The 20,652-nt window shown below is 43.1% G+C and overlaps 1 protein-coding gene across 1 annotated transcript in view; it reads right to left on the reverse strand.

The window, feature by feature from the left end:
* Positions 1-6,955: 6,955 nt before the first annotated feature.
* The window catches only part of Cnksr3 (CNKSR family member 3), an 88,043-nt gene continuing 74,346 nt past the window's right edge, over positions 6,956-20,652 (reverse strand). The window contains exons 8-13 of the mRNA XM_046456619.2: positions 18,542-18,610; positions 18,151-18,297; positions 12,624-12,748; positions 11,287-11,480; positions 10,717-10,806; positions 6,956-8,338 (exon numbers count right to left, since the gene is read on the reverse strand). Of these exons, the coding sequence (XP_046312575.1) occupies positions 8,049-8,338; positions 10,717-10,806; positions 11,287-11,480; positions 12,624-12,748; positions 18,151-18,297; positions 18,542-18,610 (915 nt within the window). The 3' untranslated portion in view covers positions 6,956-8,048. The remainder of the gene's footprint in view (positions 8,339-10,716; positions 10,807-11,286; positions 11,481-12,623; positions 12,749-18,150; positions 18,298-18,541; positions 18,611-20,652) is intronic.

Below are 20,652 nucleotides of genomic sequence, written 5' to 3' on the forward strand. Positions count from 1 at the left end.
CAACAAGACTCCTAAAGCAGAAGAAGTAAGATCAAGAATCGATAAGTGGGAGGGTATCAAACTAAAAAGCTTCTTCACAGTGAAGGAGACAATCAAGAATGTGAAGAGAGAGTCTATAGAATGGGAGAAAACCTTTACCACATACACCTCAGATAGGATATGTAAAGAACTCAAGAAACTTAACACCAAATAAAGCAAATAACCCAATCAATAAATGGGCTAAGGAACTGAACATACACTTTACAGAGGAAATACAAATGGTCAACAAATGTATGAAAAAATGTTCATCATCTCTAACAATTAGAGAAATGCAAGTTAAAACTATGGAGATTCCATCTCACTCAAGTCAGGATGGCAATAATCAGGAATTCAAGTAACAGTGAATGTTGGTGAGGATGGGGGGAAATGTACATTCATACACTGCTGGTGGGACTAACAATTGGTGCAACCACTCTGGAAAGCAGTATGGAGGGTCCTCAGAAAACTGGGAATGGAACCACTTTTTGACCCAGTTATCCCACTCCTTGGTATATATCCAAAGGACTTAAAATCAGCATACTGCAATGACACAGCCACATCGATGTTTATAGCAGCTCAATTCACCGTAGCTAAGCTATGAAACCAATCTAAGTAACTTTCAACAGATGAGAGGATAAAGAAAATGTGCTACATATACACAGTGGAATATTATTAAGCCACACAAAAAGAATGATTTTATGACATTTGTTGTTAAATGGATGGAACTGAAGACTAGCATGCTAAGTGAAATAAGCCAATCCCAAAGAACCAAAGGCTGAATGTTTTCTCTGGTAAGTGGATGCTAACACACAACAAGGGGGGAGGGGAAGAATAGAAGTTCATTAGATTAGACAATGAACTGTCATGAAAAACTACTGTCATATATAACTAAAAAGAAAAAAAATTAAACTGCTTTCAGAGTTTGATGTTATCTTTGTTTTCATTTGTTCTAAAGAATTTCTTGATTTCTACTCTCATTTCTTTTTTAATTCCTTTTTCATTTAAGAGTATTGTTCAATTTCCTTGATGTTTATTTCTAGTTTCATTCCATTATGATCTGATAGAATACATGGGAGTATATCAAATTTTTTTGTGTATTTGCTAAGATCTACCTTGTGATCTAGAATATGGTCTATTTTGGGAAAATTTCCGTAAGCTGCCAAAAAGATAAATTCAAGTGCTTGGGGTAAAATGTTCTGTAGGTGTCTATTAGGTCCACTGGACTAATAGTATTATTTAAGTTGGAATATCTTTATTGATTTTGTGTCATGATGACCTGTGTGTTGGTAATACAGGTATGTTGAAATCACACAGTATTATTATGTTGGGGACTATCTGAGATTTAATGTCCTTGAGTATTTTATATATATATATATATATATATATATATATATATATATATATATATATATATATATGCTTATATATATAATTTGGTGCACTCACTTTGGGGGTATAAATATTTATTATTATTATAGCTCCTTGTTGTATTTTTCCCTTTATCAGGATGTAGTGGCTTTGTCTCTTCTGATTAATTTTTGCTTGAAATCTGCTTTGTCTGATTTAAGAATAGCTTCTCCTGCTTGTTTTCAGAGTCCATTTGCATGGGATATTTTTTCCATCCTTTTACCTTCAGCCTGTGTGTGTCTTTGCCTATGAGTCTCTTATAAATAGCAAATAATTGGATCTTGTTTTTTCATCCATTCTGCTGATCTTTGTCTCTTTTAATTGGGGAGTTCATATCATTGACATCACTGCTTGTATGGATCAGTGTTTGTGATTTCCTGCCATTACAATTTTTTGTTATATTTAATACTTTCTTGATTCTCACTTAGTGGATTTCTCTTCTATTGATCTTCCTCTGTTTAGGAGTTTTAGGATTTGCTTTTGAGTTCCTTTGTGTGCAGTTTATCTTTGAGTATTTTCTGTAGCACTCGCTTGGCAGTCATGAATTCTTTAGTTTATTTTTGCATGGAAAGTTTTCATGGTCTCCCCTCCTTGAATTTAAAAATGAGCTTGGCTGGGCATAGTAACCTTGACTGGCAGTTGTTTTCTCATAGAGTTTGGAAGGCCCTCCTTGATTTTAGGGTATGAACTGAGAAACCAAAAGTGAGCCTTAATTTTTGCCTCTAAATGTGACCTGAGATTCCTCTCTTGCAGCTTTTAATATTCTTTCCTTATTTTCTGTTAGGCATTTTGATTATGATGTATCTTAGAGAACTTCTTATTTGATTAAGTCTATTTGGGGGTCCTCTAGGCCTCCTGTATGTGAATATTTATCTCATTTCTGACATGGGAAAGTTTTCTATAACAATATAGAAAATGTTCTTAATTGCCTTTTGCTTGCATCTCCATGTTCTCCTCTATCCCAATTATTTTCAGGTTTGGTATCTTGACATTGTCCCAGTGTTCTTGTATATTCTCGACATGTTCCATTTTTTTTTTTTCTTTTACTGCATTCGGTATACTCAAGTTCACAGAGCCTGTCTTTAAGGCCTGAGGTTCTGTCATCGAGGGCTAAAGTTCTATTTTCTACACAATCTAATCTGTTGATGATGCTTTCAAGTGAGTTTTCAGTTTGAATCTTTCATTTTTAGTTCTACTTGGTTTCTTTTTACCATCTATATCTTTATTGAAGCATCTTCTGTACTTACTTTCTGAATTCATTCCTTAAATCATCATTTTTTGTTAACATTTTAATAATCTTTTTTATAATCTTTTTCTGGGATTTCATCCACTTCTATATCAGTGGGATCCTAAAGAGGAATGGTGAATTTAGGGAATAAATTTTTTGCCTGTTTCCTCATATTTTCAGAGGTCTTAAACTTGTACATCAATTGAGATGGGTCCTCCTTCCTCTTGTATATTCATGTCCTCTTGTGTGTAGTGATCTTATTTGTTCTGGGACTTCTCTCTGTTTTTAATATATGAGTAGATGTCAAAGGGTGGGACAATTAGAGGTCACTCTCTAGTTGTTCCTCCTTGGATCATTGTTGGCTTGGGGGTTTTGTCGCTTCCATTCTTTGGGTTATTTGGAGTAATGTTAAGGCTCAAGTGGGGCTAGATCATGTATGGGATGAGATTCACTGTTTCTTGGTTGGGATGTATTTCTGAGTAGCAGGATCTCAACTCTGAGATCTTGAAGTGTTTAATCTCTTTCCAGCCCCTCTTAGAGGAAGGAGGGATCCAGGGATGGCACTAATGTTAGCAACAGATGTACAGCCTTAGGATAAATATCTGGTATCTACTTTGACATTGATAACACTAATTGCCACTATATAGGAATGATGGGTCAGCATTTAACAACAATACCAATGATAAAAATAATTTTAAAAATGTGATCAGCAACTCTAGTGATGCAGCCACATCAATGCTTATAGCAGCTCCATTCACGATAGCTAAGCTATGGAACCAATGTGGGTGCTCTTCAACAGATGAATGGATAAAAAAATATGCTCAGCCATAAAGAATAAAATTATGGCATTTGCCAGTAGGGAACTGGAGACTATCATGCCAAGTTAAATAAGCCAAGCCAATCCCCAAAAAATCAAAGGCCAAATGTTCTCTCTGATATGCGAAAGCTAACACATTATGGCAGGGGGCAGTGGGGGGAGAATATAAGTTTATTGGATTAGACAAAAAGGAATGAAGGGAAGGGAGGGGAGTTGAGAATAGGAAAGACAGTAGAATGAATCGGACATTACTTTCCTATGTTCATACATGAATACATGACCAGGGTAACTCCAAATCATGTATAACCACAGCAATGGAAAATTATACTCCTTCTATGTATAATATGACAAAATACACTTTACTGTCATGTATATCTAAAAAGAACAAATTAAAAAAACTTGAATAGAGTAGGAATTACCTAATCTATATAATTTCTACTTTTAGTAGGATTACAGTTTCTTGAGTAAGAGGAAATAGGGTAGGAAGGCAAGAAAACGCTGAAGTGTTTGAAAAGGTGATGAGAGACAGGAGATAGAGAACACGTGTCAGTTATAAAGAAGAATGAATGAGTTTTCTAAAGTAATGAAAACAAGAGAGGAGGAGGAAATAAGAGATTTTGGCTGTTATTGGTAGCAGAGAGTGAAGAATGGGAGCTAGGAAGGGCCGAACCTAGATAAGAATGAATCAGCAAACAAAATCAAAACTACTCAAACCCTCGCATAATTGTACCCACGGAAGTCTAAGCTAGGCTAAATAATGAAGGCATGCAGGAGGGAGCCACTGATGTGTAAGTCAGATGAAGATAAATAGGTAGGTAGGTAGGTAGGTAGGTAGATAGATAGGTAGGTAGATAGATAAATCGGAAGGTAGGTAGATAGGTAGGTAGGTAGGTAGATAGGTAAGTAGATAAGTAGATAGGTAGATAAGAGATAGGTAGGTAGATAGGTAGATAGGGAGGTAGATAGGTAGGTAGTTAGGTAGATAGATAAATAGGTAGGTAGGTAGGTAGGTAGAGGGTAGGTAGGTAGGTAGATAGATAGGTAAGAAGATAAGTAGATAGGTGGGTAGATAGGTAGGTAGGTAGGTAGATAGATAGATAGGTAAGAAGATAAGTAGATAGGTAGGTAGATAGGTAGATAGGTAGGTGGATAGATAGAAGGTAAGTAGATAAGTAGATAGGTAGATAGGTAGGTAGATAGGTAGGTAGGTAGGTAGGTTGATAGATTGATTTTTCAAACCTATCTGCACAGTGGGAGCATACACAACTCACACATGCACACTCATATACAGAAAATAATGGGAGAAATGTGAAGAATGATACAATACAAAAACAGTGTTTTAAAAAAGTTAAAAATTTAAAAGTTAAAAAAAAAAAAATGAGAACATAGAGGATCCTTTCCAGGGCTTCCCGTGCGGCGCTCACCTAGAGCTGTCCCCACGGATACCTTCACCCCAGTGGACCCTTTGGATTTGATTTCTCTGAGCCCCCCCCACCCCGCCCCAAACTCTGTCCATTGAAATCCGCCTTCCTCTGTGAACCCAGGATTCTCTGGGTCCGTTTCTTTACTTTTCGATTTCTCTACCCCTAGCCCCGTGCCTTGCTTGTCCACACTCCCCACTCGCTGGGCTGGTGGCCCGCGATTCATCTCTGAGGGATCACTTCTTAGCTCAAGTTACCAACTTTCTTGGTTCTGGATTTTCTCTTTTTCCTGATTACTCACCTAGCTGAGGTGCTGAGGAGCTGCAGGTGGCTTCCCCTCTCTGCTCCGCCCTCTTCTTCTCCACCTCATGGACAGGTGCGGCCTGGCCCCATTATTCCATTACACCTTGTAACAGGTGTCTCCCCCACAGCATTTACACAGTAAAACAGCCATTTCGCTATTCAGCTTGCACTTGTTTATATTTTAGTTAGGTGGGTATGTTTAGAGACTGGTGAATTTGTTAATCTGTTCATTTCGTTTCAGAACAGCAAGAGATGCTAGGCCTTTGTTGGAATATATTTTATCAGCATGATTTTCACCTGATGGTTGGAAAATGATGATACGAAACCTTTATTACAAAAAGGTGTGGGTGTCAGGTAGTGCCAAGAGCATTGCTTTACCTACTGTCATCCTGCATCTTCATGTTAACACGTCCACCATGATACCTGGACTGACGCAAGCAGTGTCCACTCAGGTCTAAGAAATTCATATGAACTACTGTTGGATATATTCAAAAGGAGATGTTTACAATTTTTTAGCAGCAATATATTTTTCAAACACAATTTATAAGAGATATCCAGATATAAGTACAAACCAAAACAAAATTGCAGAGACTAACTGAAGGCAGAAGAAGCCAGAACCTTCTTTGGCCTTCCATATGGCTGCAGAAAGAGTCTGAGAAGTACGAATCTGGAACAGTAGTTTGAGTTGGGCACTGCATACAGTGAAGACTGGTTCTGAAAAGCCATTCTTAGGATGGTCATTCAATGCACATGTGGCATCTTCTCCACAGAAAAGGGCTAATACCTCCAAAGCTTTGTTTGTTTGTTGGTCTGTTTTGGTAACAGGAATTGAACCCAGGGGTGCTGAACCACTGAGCCACTTTCCCAGCCCCACTCCTTTTTTTTTTTTAATTTAGAGACAGAGCCTCACTAAGTTGCTTAGGGCTTTACTAAGTTGCTGAGGCTGACTTTGAACTCACAATCCTCCTGCCCCGGCCTCCTAAGCAGCTGGGATTACAGATGTGCATCACCATGCTCAGCCCTTCAAAGCTTTTTAACTCATGAAGCTGTGGAACTACAACACTAAGAACCCTCCCCTCGCTCCAGGGAGTGAAAGGAAACACGGCCACCCTTCTACACACACAGCCAGCTCAGGTGACCAGCAACACCAGCAGGGCCTGGCTCTCCTCTGATATGGCTCCCTCCTGGCCACTAGCGCCTGTCAGCACACTCTGCCCTGCTGCCCCGTGTGGCACACCCATCCAGTCACACGCTCCAGCCTCTTCTATCCCTCCTGTGAGTGGCACACACACCCTGTCTGCCTGAAGGTCCCGCAGAGGCGAAGGTGAACAGCCTGAGTGAATTCAGTCACACTCACTGCCACTGGCTGCCAATTCCCTTACCCCACCCCCAGAAGCCTTTCAAAGACCAGAGGCTCACCACCTCCAGTGAATCCCTCACGGGTTGAATTTCAGGCAATTCAGCAGAATGAACCACTCCGGGATGTGAGGAGGGTATCAGGAGTAGGAAATACCAGCTCCTCCAGGAGAGCACTTGGAAAAGTTCCTGTTGTAATTTTACTCTGCATCTGTGTCTGTGGCTCCCGCGCTAATTCGTGAAATCCTCAAATGCTTGGGAGGGTTTACTGCAGTTTTTTAATATTAGTGCCCACGCTGCTGGCAGCCACAGTGGTCACTTGTAAATCTTTGAAAACACCTTGACCACTCTTCTTCAATAGCTTCATGTATGACGCAAAACAGAAATATTTCAATTACAGGTGACTAAGAGTAAGAAAAATATACAACTATATTTAAAACACTTAAATTAACAAGATAGTACTTTTCCATTCTAACAAAATATCATACATTCAGTTTAAACAAGAGTTAATATCCAGACGCTTTTTCAAAATACCTGATGCTAGTTGAAAATTAGTGACCATGAGGCTTTCCAAGATATTTCTAATTAGCAAAATGTATACAGTTTTGAAGAACTGTAGGTATTTTTAAACCAACATAGAATTTTCATAATTCACTTGAAATCAAAAACCCAAGGTAGACATTGAATAGGTCAAAATGCAAACTGATGTGTCTCTCATAAACCAAAATCTTGCTTTACCTTCCTGAATGATACTTTGGCTTTCAGCAAACCTTATAGCTTCTTTTCCCCTAAAGACAATACATGACAACATTGACGACAACCTCTCACAAATAACCACACCCTTCTCGGTGTGTAATGAGCCCTATCCGAATGTGCTCGTGTGTTTCTGTATTAACTGACCTAGACGGGGACCACTATGACACAGGGGGTTGACGGAGGGTCACAGGTCTACATGTAAACTCTGCTCTGAAGAGCATCACAGGTGCCTGCCAACGTCAAAGTCAAAGTCGCTGTACTTAAAATATGGTATATAGCTTTAAAAAAAAATCAAAACAAAAATGTGTTCTCCACTGGCTTTTTCAGATAAAGAAGATGGACCACAAACCGACACATCGGTGTGGCAACAGCCACCAATGAGTCCCCCACCCCCCCAGGAAAACAAAAACCAACGCCACCAGTTCCTGACGAGGACCACAGCCTCTGGCCCCCACGTGGATTTACAGGGCGTCTCCGGGTTCCAATGCCGGGGACAGGAGGAAAAGCAGGCTCTCCATGTCCCTCCTTCTGTCTCCACGAGCAGCACCTGCGGTCCCCTGGATCTATTGCCATCCCATTACTTCAAAACTCCGAGAAAGGCAGCATACAACTCTCCAAAAGGAAAAAGTGAAATCACACAAGGTCACTACATAACACTGTGGGTGAAGTCCCAAGGGTCTGTCCGCGGAGGAAGGAGGCACTTGGTAGCAGGAGACAGGCAGGGGTCCCTCCAGGGCAGCCCTCAGGGAGTCAATAGCTTCAGGCGGGTGAGCCAGCTAACCAGCAGGGACGGCTCTGCCGACTTCCCCGAAGAGGCAGATTTCTTCTTGGTCCCTTCCTCCTGGAATGGGATGGTGGCACTGCTGTGGAGATCCGCGTTGATGTAGCACCTGCTCCCTCGGATGTAGTCTGCACCCCGCACCAGGTGCCTCTCGGCTGTGGGTCTGGAGAAGCGGTACTGGGAGTAGGTGCTCTCCTCGATGATGGGGGGAATCCGCTCGTTGCTAAAATACCTGCAGAGGGCATCTTCCCCTGTGTCAGGAGAGAGCACACAAGTCTGTTAAAATAGCAATCCCTGGCACAGTGCCGCACGGAGGGTCCTCAGCCTACCCCAGCGTTGGATGACACCCTGAAAGCGGGCACCCTACCCAGCTCTCCTTTCTGGATGGGCTTCAAGGACCAAAGACTGGGCAGGCCCACCTGGTGGGTGTTCACAAAGCAGAAGTGGACAGGTCCCTCCTGCTTCAGGCTGTTCTTGCACTGAACAGGTAGCACGAGGCCCGGCAGAGCCTAAGAGCATGCACTTCCTTACCCCTGGAAAAACTCTCAGAATTCACTTAAAATCACAAACCAATGACAGAAAGTGGTAAGACTCTCTCACTCTTTCCCCAGCCATCCTGGCTCAGCACCTGAGCATGAAGTACATGCTGACGTTGCTCCTGCTCCTGGAGCACCCCCAATGAGCGCTTAGCAAGGTGGGGGTGCCCTTGGATGTCACCCTGAATGAAGGTCAGGCACCATTCACCTTTAGCGATGAGCAAAAATCTGCAATGATTGGGACATTCCTGAACAAAGGATGACTTTGTCTTAAATGCCAGCAGACCTCCTGGGATGGAGGAGGTGTTTAAGAAACAGGAATTTAAGACACAGGACACATTGTCAACACATAGCAGTCTTTGGAAATTCCACTCTCCAAAATGTGCAAAGATCTATGTACACAGATGCTTATGGAAACACAATTCGTAACGTGAAAAACCCAGAAAAAATCCTAAATGTTCAACAATAGCAAACTGAATAAATAGGTGTCCAGCCATGAGATGGAACACTAATGCAGCTGCAGTTAAAAAAAAAAAAAAATATATATATATATATATATATACACACTCTAGATAGGATTCGTTTTACATAGTGTTCCTGAACGTCTGGGTTTTTTCCACTTTCCACATTTTTCCAAGTGTAGAATATGTAAATATAGGAATGATTTGGAAGATACACAAAACATTCACAGTAATTGCTCCTAGGTTGTGGAAGTTGATTCCAGCTGAGTTTTATTTTCTCGTGCCTTCTAGATGTTTTCCAATGTTTTGCTTTTGTGACTTGTTTTGCTTTTGTAACCAAAGGGGAAAAGTCGCTTTTAAAAAGTGTCATAAAGCCACACATTGTATGAGTCTATTTATGTGGTATGTCCAGAAAAGGCAAATAGACACAAAGTGGATTAGTGTCACTCAGGGGCCGGGGACAACTGGAATTGAGGGGAATGGCTAAAAGGCACAGGGGTTCTTTTGGATGATGGAAACGTTCTGAAATAAGATTGTGGTGATAATAATATATAAGATATATATATATATATATATATATATATGCATGCAGTAATAACCAGTAACCTTGATTACAAGGTGAATATCCAAAAAACCACCATGTTGTACATTTGAAGAGTGAAGTTCACGCTCTGTGAGTCACAATAATACTGTTGGCTACATGCAAACAGACATCTGCAACTCTAGGTCAATCACACAAGAAATGCAGAAGAAAGAGTGAAGGGGACTCCCATTTCCCATTTTCATACTCCCCAACTCCTATGCTCCATCTCTCAAAAAAAACAAAACAAAACAAAAAAGGCTGCGTGGAGCTCAGAACCATGACAATGAAGATGTCAGCATCCCCAGATCTAAACAAAGTGCAGCCTGCCACCTGCTGACTGCTCCTCAGTCTCACAAGTAAACTGAGAGTATCCTGAACCACAGACTGGCATCCTGGCCCTTTGTCACTTTAGCACAAGCCTAGTGACAGCAGTACTCAGATGACACTTTCCCAAGGCCCTAGCTGATGTCAGGGGATGATCACTTTGGAAGCTTAAGCCTCCAGAATGTCCTTCCCCTTCCTTTTACCAACCTCAGGGTCACGCATTTTAAAACTCTTCCCTTAAGACTAGCAGTAACAACCAGGAACCTTGATTACAAGGTGAATTCAACACAAATTTCTTTCAAATAGTCACCATTCTCTAACCCAAGAAGGATTGGGGAGGAGAAAAAACTCCACATTGGCTCATCAGAAAAAATAAATAAATGGACTCCAGTAATAGGTCAATAATTCAGGATGAGATTATTTAATAAGCAATTTATTTCACTTGTTAAAAAAAAAAAAACTTTAAATAGACCTTTTTTAAAGGTCTACAGCCTTTTTAAAGCCCACAATGCTAATCAGGAGATGTGCACTCACTAACTAGGATTATGTAATCTTTCCCTGTATTCCATCCCAGAAATAAGTGGAGCCTTAGAAAGCTTCAGCAGACCTGGTTTAACAGATGACAGAATGGGAGTCAGAGAGGCTAACTACTTTCCAATTACCATCACACACTCAGGAATAGAGGAGAGGCCCAGGCCCCCCAGGTCTGCTTAGATAAAACCTACCTTTCTTCCCATGACCTCGAGGTCTGGCAAAAGGGTCCACAATCCCCATCCAGTTCCCATCCGCAGGCATGGACAAAGGCCGGGGCTTGCCTTCAAAGGGACAAGAAGGAAAGTGACCAGGTTGGAGAGGTTGGGGACTTCAGCATCTTTCCCTTCATTTCCAACTTAGATCCCCACAGGAGCACAGCCCCTTCAGCAGAAGCAATCACAGATTTTAAAATAAGGGAAGTATTTTAAAGCACTGTGTTTCCGTAGCAAGCAATTAGGACACAGGCATGCTAAACCTGAGCCTCTGAGTCCACAACGCCCAAGTTAAAACCAGGCAGTGAGAGCTAACCCTGAAATGTGAGCCCGGCCAGCTGGGCCTCGCGGCCAGCAGAGCAATGACTCACGAGGCCGCGCTCCAGAGCTGAATAAAGGCCTCATACTTAAAATTTCATTGAGGTTCATGTTTTCCTCGGATTACCCTTTGAGCCTGCCAAATTCACCCAACAGTTCCAAATAAGGAAGGGGTGGGAGGAGACGTAACAGGGGAAAACAGCAGAACAAGACAAACGCTCGGAAACTCACCGTAAGATGGTGTTTTCTCTCTCATTTTCGTGGGTGGTGCGCTGGTTTCCACGGAGTACCCCGGCAACTGGTCAGAGTCAGCAATGGTGAACCTTCGTCTCCGGCTCTCCTGGTCCAGGAAGGAATTCGGGGACTCCGAACCCTTGGGGCCAGGCAACGGCTGTTTACACTTGCTGAATCCGCCGTAGGCATCCCTGGAAGATAATGTGCAACGATTAAGATGCTCACCTCGTCTCCTACCAAAAGATCACGGGAATCGTACCCCCTCGAGCACACGTGAGGAAACTCCTCTCTCCACTGGAGGAAAAGTGTCACTTTACTCAACCCCAGTGGCCCCCCAAACACACAGCTCCTAATCAAATAAGAACAAGTACTGTGACCCTGATAAATCACAATAAAGGCAGCTTTTTGGTCACGTATACCTAAATGGTACAAAGATGTTTTTGCAAAGAGAGCTCTGGTGCTCCTGTGTTCTACCCTGCAGCTGAAGTTCCTATCCGTGTCAAGAGTCAGAAGTTGAAGCGTGAGCTACCGAACCACTTTTCGTGCACCGAGAGTAGTATCTTTGTCAAGATTCATCAAATAAGACTCTTGATGTATAATGAAGTTGTTAGATTTGAAGATTAAGCCACAGAGACAAAGGATGCTTTATAGTAACCAATGGAGACTATTTCTGAACTGAATAAAGAAACCGGAAAATGTTGGATCACGGACTCCTGCCTAATTCTATCTAAATGTCAGTTTATAATAAAACTTAATTTTGGTTTATCTCAAGTTACCAGATGGTAAATAATAATAATAATAATAATAATAATAATAATAATAATAATAAGCACTTAGCAAATTCCTTTAAGCAATCAGGAAAACACCACTGGACAAAATACAGAGCCTGCTGCCTCCTGTGTGTCCTAGTGATGTGTGTTCGCGTGTGCATGAGCACACATGTCTCTTCAGGTAGATTAAAGGCCCCAGCTCCCTCTCTTCCTCATCCTGTACATACCCCTTTCTTCCCTCTGTGACAGCCCTCACAGAGGCCCTTACCAGGCCCCAGGAGTATATCGTTTTGTAAACTTTTCAGAAGTAAGGTATTTCTGTATTCTTTTCTTAAAGACCCACCCCCTCACCAAACTGCACAGCTTCAAGCCCCATATGACCTAGACCTCCCCCTGCACCTCCCCTGCACCTCCCTCTGCACCCCCCACACCGTGAGACCAGTGAGGCTCCAGATTCAGCCAGCCACACTGCGACCCAGCAACCTGCTCCTGGAGGTTTTCACGCCCCTCTTGCTCGTCTACACACACGGGGGCTAGCACACCATGAAAACAGGAACCGCGTACCGAGGAGAGTAGGGAACAGCAGGCGGAGGAGGAATGTAAAGGTCCAGGATGGCTGGCTTCTCCTTCTTCAGAGAGGCGTCCATGGTGCCTTCAGGGGACTGGGTCGTCGTGGGTGGGGGCGAGGTCTGCAGTGACGGCCACACAGAGCAAAAAAGGGCAGAGGTCAGTCAGCAAGGAGATTACCCTGGTCACACCTTTCCCTCCCCGAGCCAAGGCCAGCCCTGAGTAAGCAGAGGCCAAGGTCATCCACAGGTTCACAGCTATCTACAGTACTCAGCTCCCGGAAGACACTCAGAATTAACGCAGGATTAAATCAAAAGGCAGGTGCCAGGGTGTAAGTCGAGCTCTGAGAAAATCAGTTGAACACCCGAGCCTCAGTTTCCTCCTCTGTGAGACAGTGACACTGAGAACACTGTCGCAGAGAGCTGCAGTCAGGGCTGAGTTCATTCATGAAACTCACTAGCAGCGCTAGTACTGACGAGGAGTGTGGGCTCAGAACTCTGGGTGTGATCCTGGCTTTCCTGGATTTCTGTGTATCGCTGAGCCAGGCACTCAACCTCTCTGTGCCTCATTCATAAGATGGCAATAAATGGGAATAAGAACAGTATTCAACGGGGGTACCTATGAAAAATCAAGAGATCATACATTGTTCAAAGAGCCTAGGACACTGCTTGTCACCAAGTAAGCACACTATTTCATGTGCATGAATTTAGCTGCAGATACTCATATACCTAAGTTAATTAAATTTTTTAAGTACATACGGCTTCATTTTGTTACCAAACTTCAATTATGTTACCAATCTCAAAGGATCTATTTTTTTTTTTAACTTTGGGTGAGTCCCACAGTCTTATCCTTCTGCACTCTTAACAATGACAACGACAGACTTTTCTGGTTGATAAAGAACCGCAAGGAGGTCTCACAGTCAAGATGGGCAAACATCTGGTGGAGACCAGAGAGAACTGTGCTGGACCTGCGCCAGGTACAAAAAGCTACCTTTATACCCCCTCTGCCTGGGTGGTGACAGAAGCTGTCACTGCGGGAAGACTGTGAACCAGATTCCAAGCCTGAAAGGACCAAAGAGCCGGTGTGGCCAGAGCTGGCAGTAGCCACCAGGAGAGTCACAGAGTGATGGCTATTTTCAACAGAGACACCAAGACACAGAGGCCAGGCTCAGTCTTCAGCCTCCTACAGCAACCCCCCCCCCCTTGCAGACTTTGCCACCAATGAATGCACAATCTGTCTCTTCTATTCAGTATAGAATCAACTTCTCGTATGTCAATCTTGGACCATATCTGAAGACACAGGGCCAGGATCCAGACCCTTAAAACCTCAGAAGCAAAAGTAGATTGGAATTATTTCTACAGGACAGATATCCCCTGAACTCTGCACTCGATGCTGATATACGGCTCTATCAACCCTCATCTAGCAGGACTGTGGCCTCAAAGCAGAACGAAACACCTCTTCTGTGACAGAGTAACACTAATGAGTCAAAAAGAAGAGGAGGCTGGGGCTACAGCTCAGTGGTAGAGCACTTGCCTAGCACAGGTGAGGCACTGGGGAAGAAGGAGAAGGAGAAGGAAAAGGAGAAGGAGAAGGAGAAAAGAAGAAGAAAAATGAAGAGCTGCCTCCTGAGAGTGCTGAGCGCCCAGGCCTGAAGAACAGGGAAGAATGAAACACAGAGGAAGGCCCGGGGCCGGGCGAGCTCACGGAGGATTCGTCCACCAGCATTCACGTTTTGAAGATATCCTGGACACTTCACAAGAACACTTGGTAGCTGAGCTGTTCAACTGCTCCGCCTTTTGATGGTGGCTCACATGCAAAACTAGATACCTTTCTCCCTCGCCGTGGGCTCTTCCCAAACATGTCAGGAAGGCAAATCTGGAGAAAATGCACCAGTGAGACTTCTACGGGAGTTTCCAGGAGTCACCGGGGGGCTGGGGAGCCTGTACTTAAACAGGATTTTCCATTATGCTCTGGACACATCCATGTGGACTTTCCTCTGTCACCTCCAGCTCAGACTCGAGACTCCTGCCGTCTCTGCCTTCCAGGTGGTTTCTTAACTTTCTGATTGTTGTCACCTCGTAGGTTTCCCATCACCCTGGACACCTGCTTTTTCCTTGTCTTGCTGGCATTCCCAGAGCCCTCTCTCTCCAAGAGCCGGCACTACACTAGGACAGCGAGGCTTACGAAGGTTAGACACCAAGCCAAAGGCCCAGAGCTGACGAGCTACAGAGCTGAGATGAGGACTCGGGACCCAGCATAAGAGCCACCCTCGGGCCACCAGGCTGTGCTGCTCCTTGAGCCCCCGTGTGGCTGCTTCCCAAGAGGTCTCTGGCACTGTCCGTCTTTCATCTGAACTGCCCAGGACCCCTTTGCCCCACACCTGGACCTACACAGGGGACTCCTCCCTGGTCGGTGTTTCTCGTGTCTAGATATTGCTGTGTGCTGAACTGTTGTCCCCTCAAGTTCTGACGTTGAAGCCCTAACCCCCAGCACTCCAGAAAGTAACTGTATTTGCAGATCATGTTAAGTTGCTGGGCACAGCGGTGCATGCCTGTAATCCTAGCAGCTCAGGGACTGAGACAGGAGGATGGCAAGTTCAAAGCCAGCCTCAGCAATAGCAAGGCACTAAGCAACTCAGTGAGACCCTGTTTCTAAATAAAATACAGAATAGGGCTGGGGATGGGGCTCAGTGTTTTAGTGCCCCTGAGTTCAATCCTGGGTACCTTCCCCCAAAAAAAGCCAATTAAGTTAAAATGAGGTCACTAGGGTGGGATCAATGCAATATGGCTGGTGTCCTTATAAGAGATTAGGACACAGACACACACAGAGGAAAGACCACGTGAAGACAAAGGGAGAAAATGGCTATTTGCAAGCTGAAGAGCAAGGTCTCAGAAAAAATCAACTCTGCCAACACCTTATCTGGGACTTCAACCTCCCAATCTATGGTGCTTTGTTATGGCAACTGTTGCACAACAGTAGCGATAGTAATGCAAAGCAGAGGCCAACCTGTCACCTATGGGTGAAGTCCACCCCCTCAGCTGCCTCATCCTCTGTACCTGCACCACACAGTCTCCGCTGACCAGGCATTTTATCTACCACTTCTGGCTTCAGGGAGTCTGAGCTACTCACTCCTTGCCAACCTAGAGCCCCTGAACCAACCAGGACCACCCATGGTCTGCTGTGGCTGTCACCTCACCTAAAAGCTCATAGCTGTCCCTTCTCCAGAGGACAGCGGCCTCTCCTGTGCGGGGCCACCAAGGCCCGTAGCTATCTGGTGACACCAAGATGCTTTGACCTACAAACTCTGCCCTTCCTTGATGGCAGCCCATCCACGTCGTGTGGACGAGTGTGTTTAAAGAGCAGCGCTCACCTCCGTGACACACACTCTCACCTGCCAGTGCAGGTCCCACCTACTCCCAGCTCCAAAGTGCCAGCTCATCAGGAAGAGGCGCCCTCCCCGTCACAGTCCACATGGCCTCTTCCTCAGAGTGCGCATCTCCCCTGCAGCAGTGAGCTGGCAGGGCTGGCAGCTGGGAGGCACGCCATCAGCTCTCTGCCAGGAATAAAGCACTTCTAAGACATTAAGTGTCCCATTCGGAGAATCCAAGATTTAAATCTAAACAGGTTTAAATTTTTATACTGAGCCACTAAACAAAAGCAGCTGGGCATGATCAATATTCTCAGCTATGGGAAGTGATATCTTGGCTACGACCCCAAAGCACAAGCCTCTAAAGTAAAACTAGACAAAAGGGATCGCATCAGACTAAGAACTTCTGCCCAGCAGAGGAAATAATCAACAGAATGAAGAGACAACTCATTCAACATTGCAGAACCGTAGAAAACACCGTGTTAAGTGAAATGAGCCAGGCACTGAAAAACAAAGACTCCACGATCGCACCTCTATGTGCCATCTTAAAACCTCAAACTCAGCAGCCAAGAGTGGACAGGTAGGTGGTGACCAGGGAGAAGGGAAGGAGGGTGGGGGAGATGTTGGTTAAAGGACAAGATTTTCAGTGAGCTGGGGCAGTGGGGGGAAGAAGTCCAAGAGTTCTTATTATACCACATGGTGATGATGTTTAATAACTATGTATTGCATACTTAAAACTGCTGAGTAGATTTTAAGTGTTCTTACCACAAATCAATAAGTATGTGAAGTAATGCATCCATTAATTAGCTTGATTTGGCCATTGCACAATGTATACATATTCCAATAAAGTAGTCTTTTTTTTTTTAAAGAGAGAGAGGAGAGAGAATTTTATTTTAGAGAGAGAGAGAGAGAATTTTAATACTTATTTTTTAGTTTTTGGCAGACACAGCATCGTTGTTTGTATGTGGTGCTGAGGACCGAATCCGGGCCGCACACATGCCAGGCGAGCGCGCTACCGCTTGAGCCACATCCCCAGCCCAATAAAGTAGTCTTAATCATGAGTCCTCTAACTCTACCCTCCACTTCATACTATTTATTTTTAAACCTCCCCACCCTCCCATGGGCTAGACTTATAGATATATTTGCAGTGTTCTCTATCACGAAGTATCCAAACTGATGGCTTGAGACTATCACACCTTCCATGTGAAGATGTACCGAAAAAAAAAAAATCACAAGCAGCTACACATAAAATTATAATCTCAATTTTATAAAAAGCTATAAAATGTCATTTCTTTACATTCTTGGCTTAGGAAGTAAACGCTCAGGATCAATCACATTATTAGGACATCTCAGCAGTGAGCTCCTTGTACCAGGTATAGACACAAGGGCCTGTATTGTTTGAAGAGAATTTAAATAACAAAACTCACAGTCAGTTTGTTTTTTTATCATCACCAAAGACTGTCAGTTCTGACTGACACCTAAACAATGCTATCGAGCTGTTGCGGGGCTCCATGGACAGGTCACATCCACAGCACCCACCACGCCTTTGTAGGGAGCCACTAAAGACTCAACCCCATGGGGACTCTCCAAACTCAGTGTTCCATTGTGCAGAGTTGTATATGTTTATAACATGAGAAGATCGGGCTGGAGATGTGGCTCAAGCGGTAATGCGCTCACCTGGCATGCGCGAGGCGCAGGGTTCGATCCTCAGCACCACATAAAAATAAAATAAAGATGTTGTGTCCACCGAAAACTGAAAAATAAATGTTAAAAAATTCTCTCTCTCTCTCTCAAAAAAAAAAAAAAAGATGAGAAGACCTAAGATAAACTTTCTGCAATGATGGAAATGTCAATATCTGCACTATCTAATATGCAGATGAGCCACATGTGAGCATATTCAATATCTGAAATGAGGCCAGGAAGATGGGAGGAACTGAACTTTTCCTTTAATTAATTTATTTAAATAGTTATAAAAGGCTAGTGGCTACTATACTGTTCAGAGTAGATCTAGAATTTATATTTTCATATAAGCAGGATTATCTAAGCATACACAAACCAACTCCTAAAACCAGTCGCCTTCAAAGGTAATCTTTTTTTTTTTACATTCAGCCTTGTTCATACACAGATACTGGGTGAAGGCTTTAGGACAACAGCTACCTGCACGAGAGGTGGCTTCCAGCGCAGGTTCTTCAAGGGGGCAGGCGTGAAGTTAAAACAACCCGTGGGCCTCTTCTTGAGCAGTAACACCACTCCAGTGGGATTCTCTCTCAATTTCTTCACCAGATTTTTTAGCTGCCATCCCACCTTCAAACAAAGGCAATGAGGAGAGAAGACTGTCTCATGAATAATGAAAAATCAAGCCTATGAATTGATCGCAAGGAAATCAAAATGAGAGCAAATAGGTACACTATCAATATGTTCATCTTAGCACTGCTTAAAACAGTGGAAAGCTGGATAGAATCAGAAAAGCTTTAAAAAATTAAACAAAGACTTTTGATTTTTTTAAAAGTTCTAAAAGGGAAAATCAGGTCTCAATAAATAAACTCACCACAGTTTGCCGGTTAACCTGAATGACTTCATCACCAGCGTGAATCTTCTGAGATCTGTCTGCAGGAGACTATACAGAAACAAAGGAACCTGTCTTAATTTTTTACACCTTCTATTTCTATTTCTGTTTCTATTTCTTCTCTCTCACTTTCTTTCATTCTTATATAGACAACAAGCAACAGAAATAAAATTTTCTCAGGAAAAAGAATGCTTTTTAGTCTCAAGATGCCGCAGTCCATGGAACCTGACATATAAACACCATATCATCCATTTTATTAGTGTTGGTTGTCACTGATAATCTCTCCATCAGAACAGCTGGTTCATCCAACCTACAGGGAGAGTCTGGACACACTGTCAAAATGATTAGCTGCTAAAAGCCATTTCATCTAAAACACACCTTGTACGTATTCCTATTAGTCTTGTAAAAGAAAACCACTGCTTAACCTGTAGGGATCATCTTTGTAACTCTGGCATCCCTTTTCCTTCCTGAATATAAATCTTGTTTTCCCTCAGTCCTGTTTTATATATTACCATGATTCTATTAAAATAGAAAGTTGGGAGCAAACAGAAGATTTATTTCCTTAAAAGACAATGAATTTTATTTTTTTCATTTTCAGGTTAAATTCAAAATGAGCGAATCTTCAGTGTCACGAAAAAGTTCAGATTTTGCTTCTCCCAAATAATGCACTGCTATTAATTTGCAACAACAGAGATACATATGAAAAGAATATAATCCATTTGTCCAATATTTTGTCCATGGCACTCTGGTTCATGTAAGTAACCGAGAAGTCTTTAAGATACCAAGAGAAGAAAAAAGGTTAAGCCTCTGATTTTTCAGATTCTAAGTCAACATTATCTAGGGTTGAATGTTTAATTCTGTATCTTATGTAACTAGCTGAATCTTCAAACAATTTACAGCTACGCTTAAACTAAATAGCACCTTTGAACACGGGGAGGGGGCAGCAATGAAACCCTAACACACTTACTGAATTCTTCTCACTCAACTGCTGTGATAGGCTCAACAGGAAATTAGCGAGCAGAATTCAGCTACACAAACACTTCTGCTTCTGATTTAGCTGGGCTCAACACAAGACACAAGTAACAGTGCCAGTTATATCTGAAAACATTTAACCTGCCTCCACTACAACCAGAAGAGCCTCACCTGTGACCTGCAATGTGGGTACCACAGGGCCAAGCCTAACTTGAATCTCTTTCTCTTGAGCGCTTTCTTTAAAACATGAATTTATCTACATTCCTTTTCACACCCACGTGTCAGATGTTTAGCCCATTGTTGCATCCTGAGCAAAGGTTTCATATAAGGTAAGCTTCATTTTATAAAAGAAAGCCCAAAGCCAGAATGTCCCAATCTCAAAGCACGTGCACAAATGTCCTGAACTGACTTCCCTTCCTAAGGATCCTCCTGCAGCCATTTCTCAAATATCTTACCAAGCAATTAAGAGCTGTGTTTGGCAGAACACTGGTAAAGAGAGAGCCCGATACCAAAATTTTCCCTAGGGCAGGAGCTCTTGCCTATCTTCACCAGGACTCCCACTACTGAAAAGTGAGGCTTGCTCCGGTTTCCTGCAGATGGGTGATGACCTGAAGAATAATGCCCTCATTCTCCAGAGAATCTCGGGGGTGGAGGAAAGGAGTAAGGATAGAGTGGTCAAGACTCTCATCAAGATCTTGAATAATATCATAATATCAAAAAAGAAGTCCGATAGACGTTCACCCCAGTGAAATGATCCTGACTTCTCGGGTAACTTTCCAAAACACTGGACTGGTAGTCTGAGAATGGCCTAGTGGATTGTATCCAGCCTGGAGGTCAAGATGGAGAAACATGGAGACAACACAGTTGGAAAGCAATGGTCCATCCAATTCTGCCCACCACCACTCACCCTTCTAGGCTTCCAGGAAAACTTTGTGACTTGAAATCACTGTGACCTTAAGTGACAGCCAGAAAACTAACCTGGAGCTGACATTTTCTCCTGCCATTCAAGGATAAAATACACACCAGTAAGTGTAAAGTATCCACATTATGTGCTTGAGAAGCAGGCTCTTACCTACTTCCCACTCTCACCTGTAAGACTTAACCCAGTGTCCAGAACATCC

This window comes from Marmota monax, unplaced genomic scaffold (genome assembly GCF_021218885.2).
Source record: "Marmota monax isolate L192 unplaced genomic scaffold, Marmota_monax_Labrador192_F-V1.1 WCK01_AAM20220418_F8-fsc00164, whole genome shotgun sequence".
NCBI lineage: Eukaryota > Metazoa > Chordata > Mammalia > Rodentia > Sciuridae > Marmota > Marmota monax.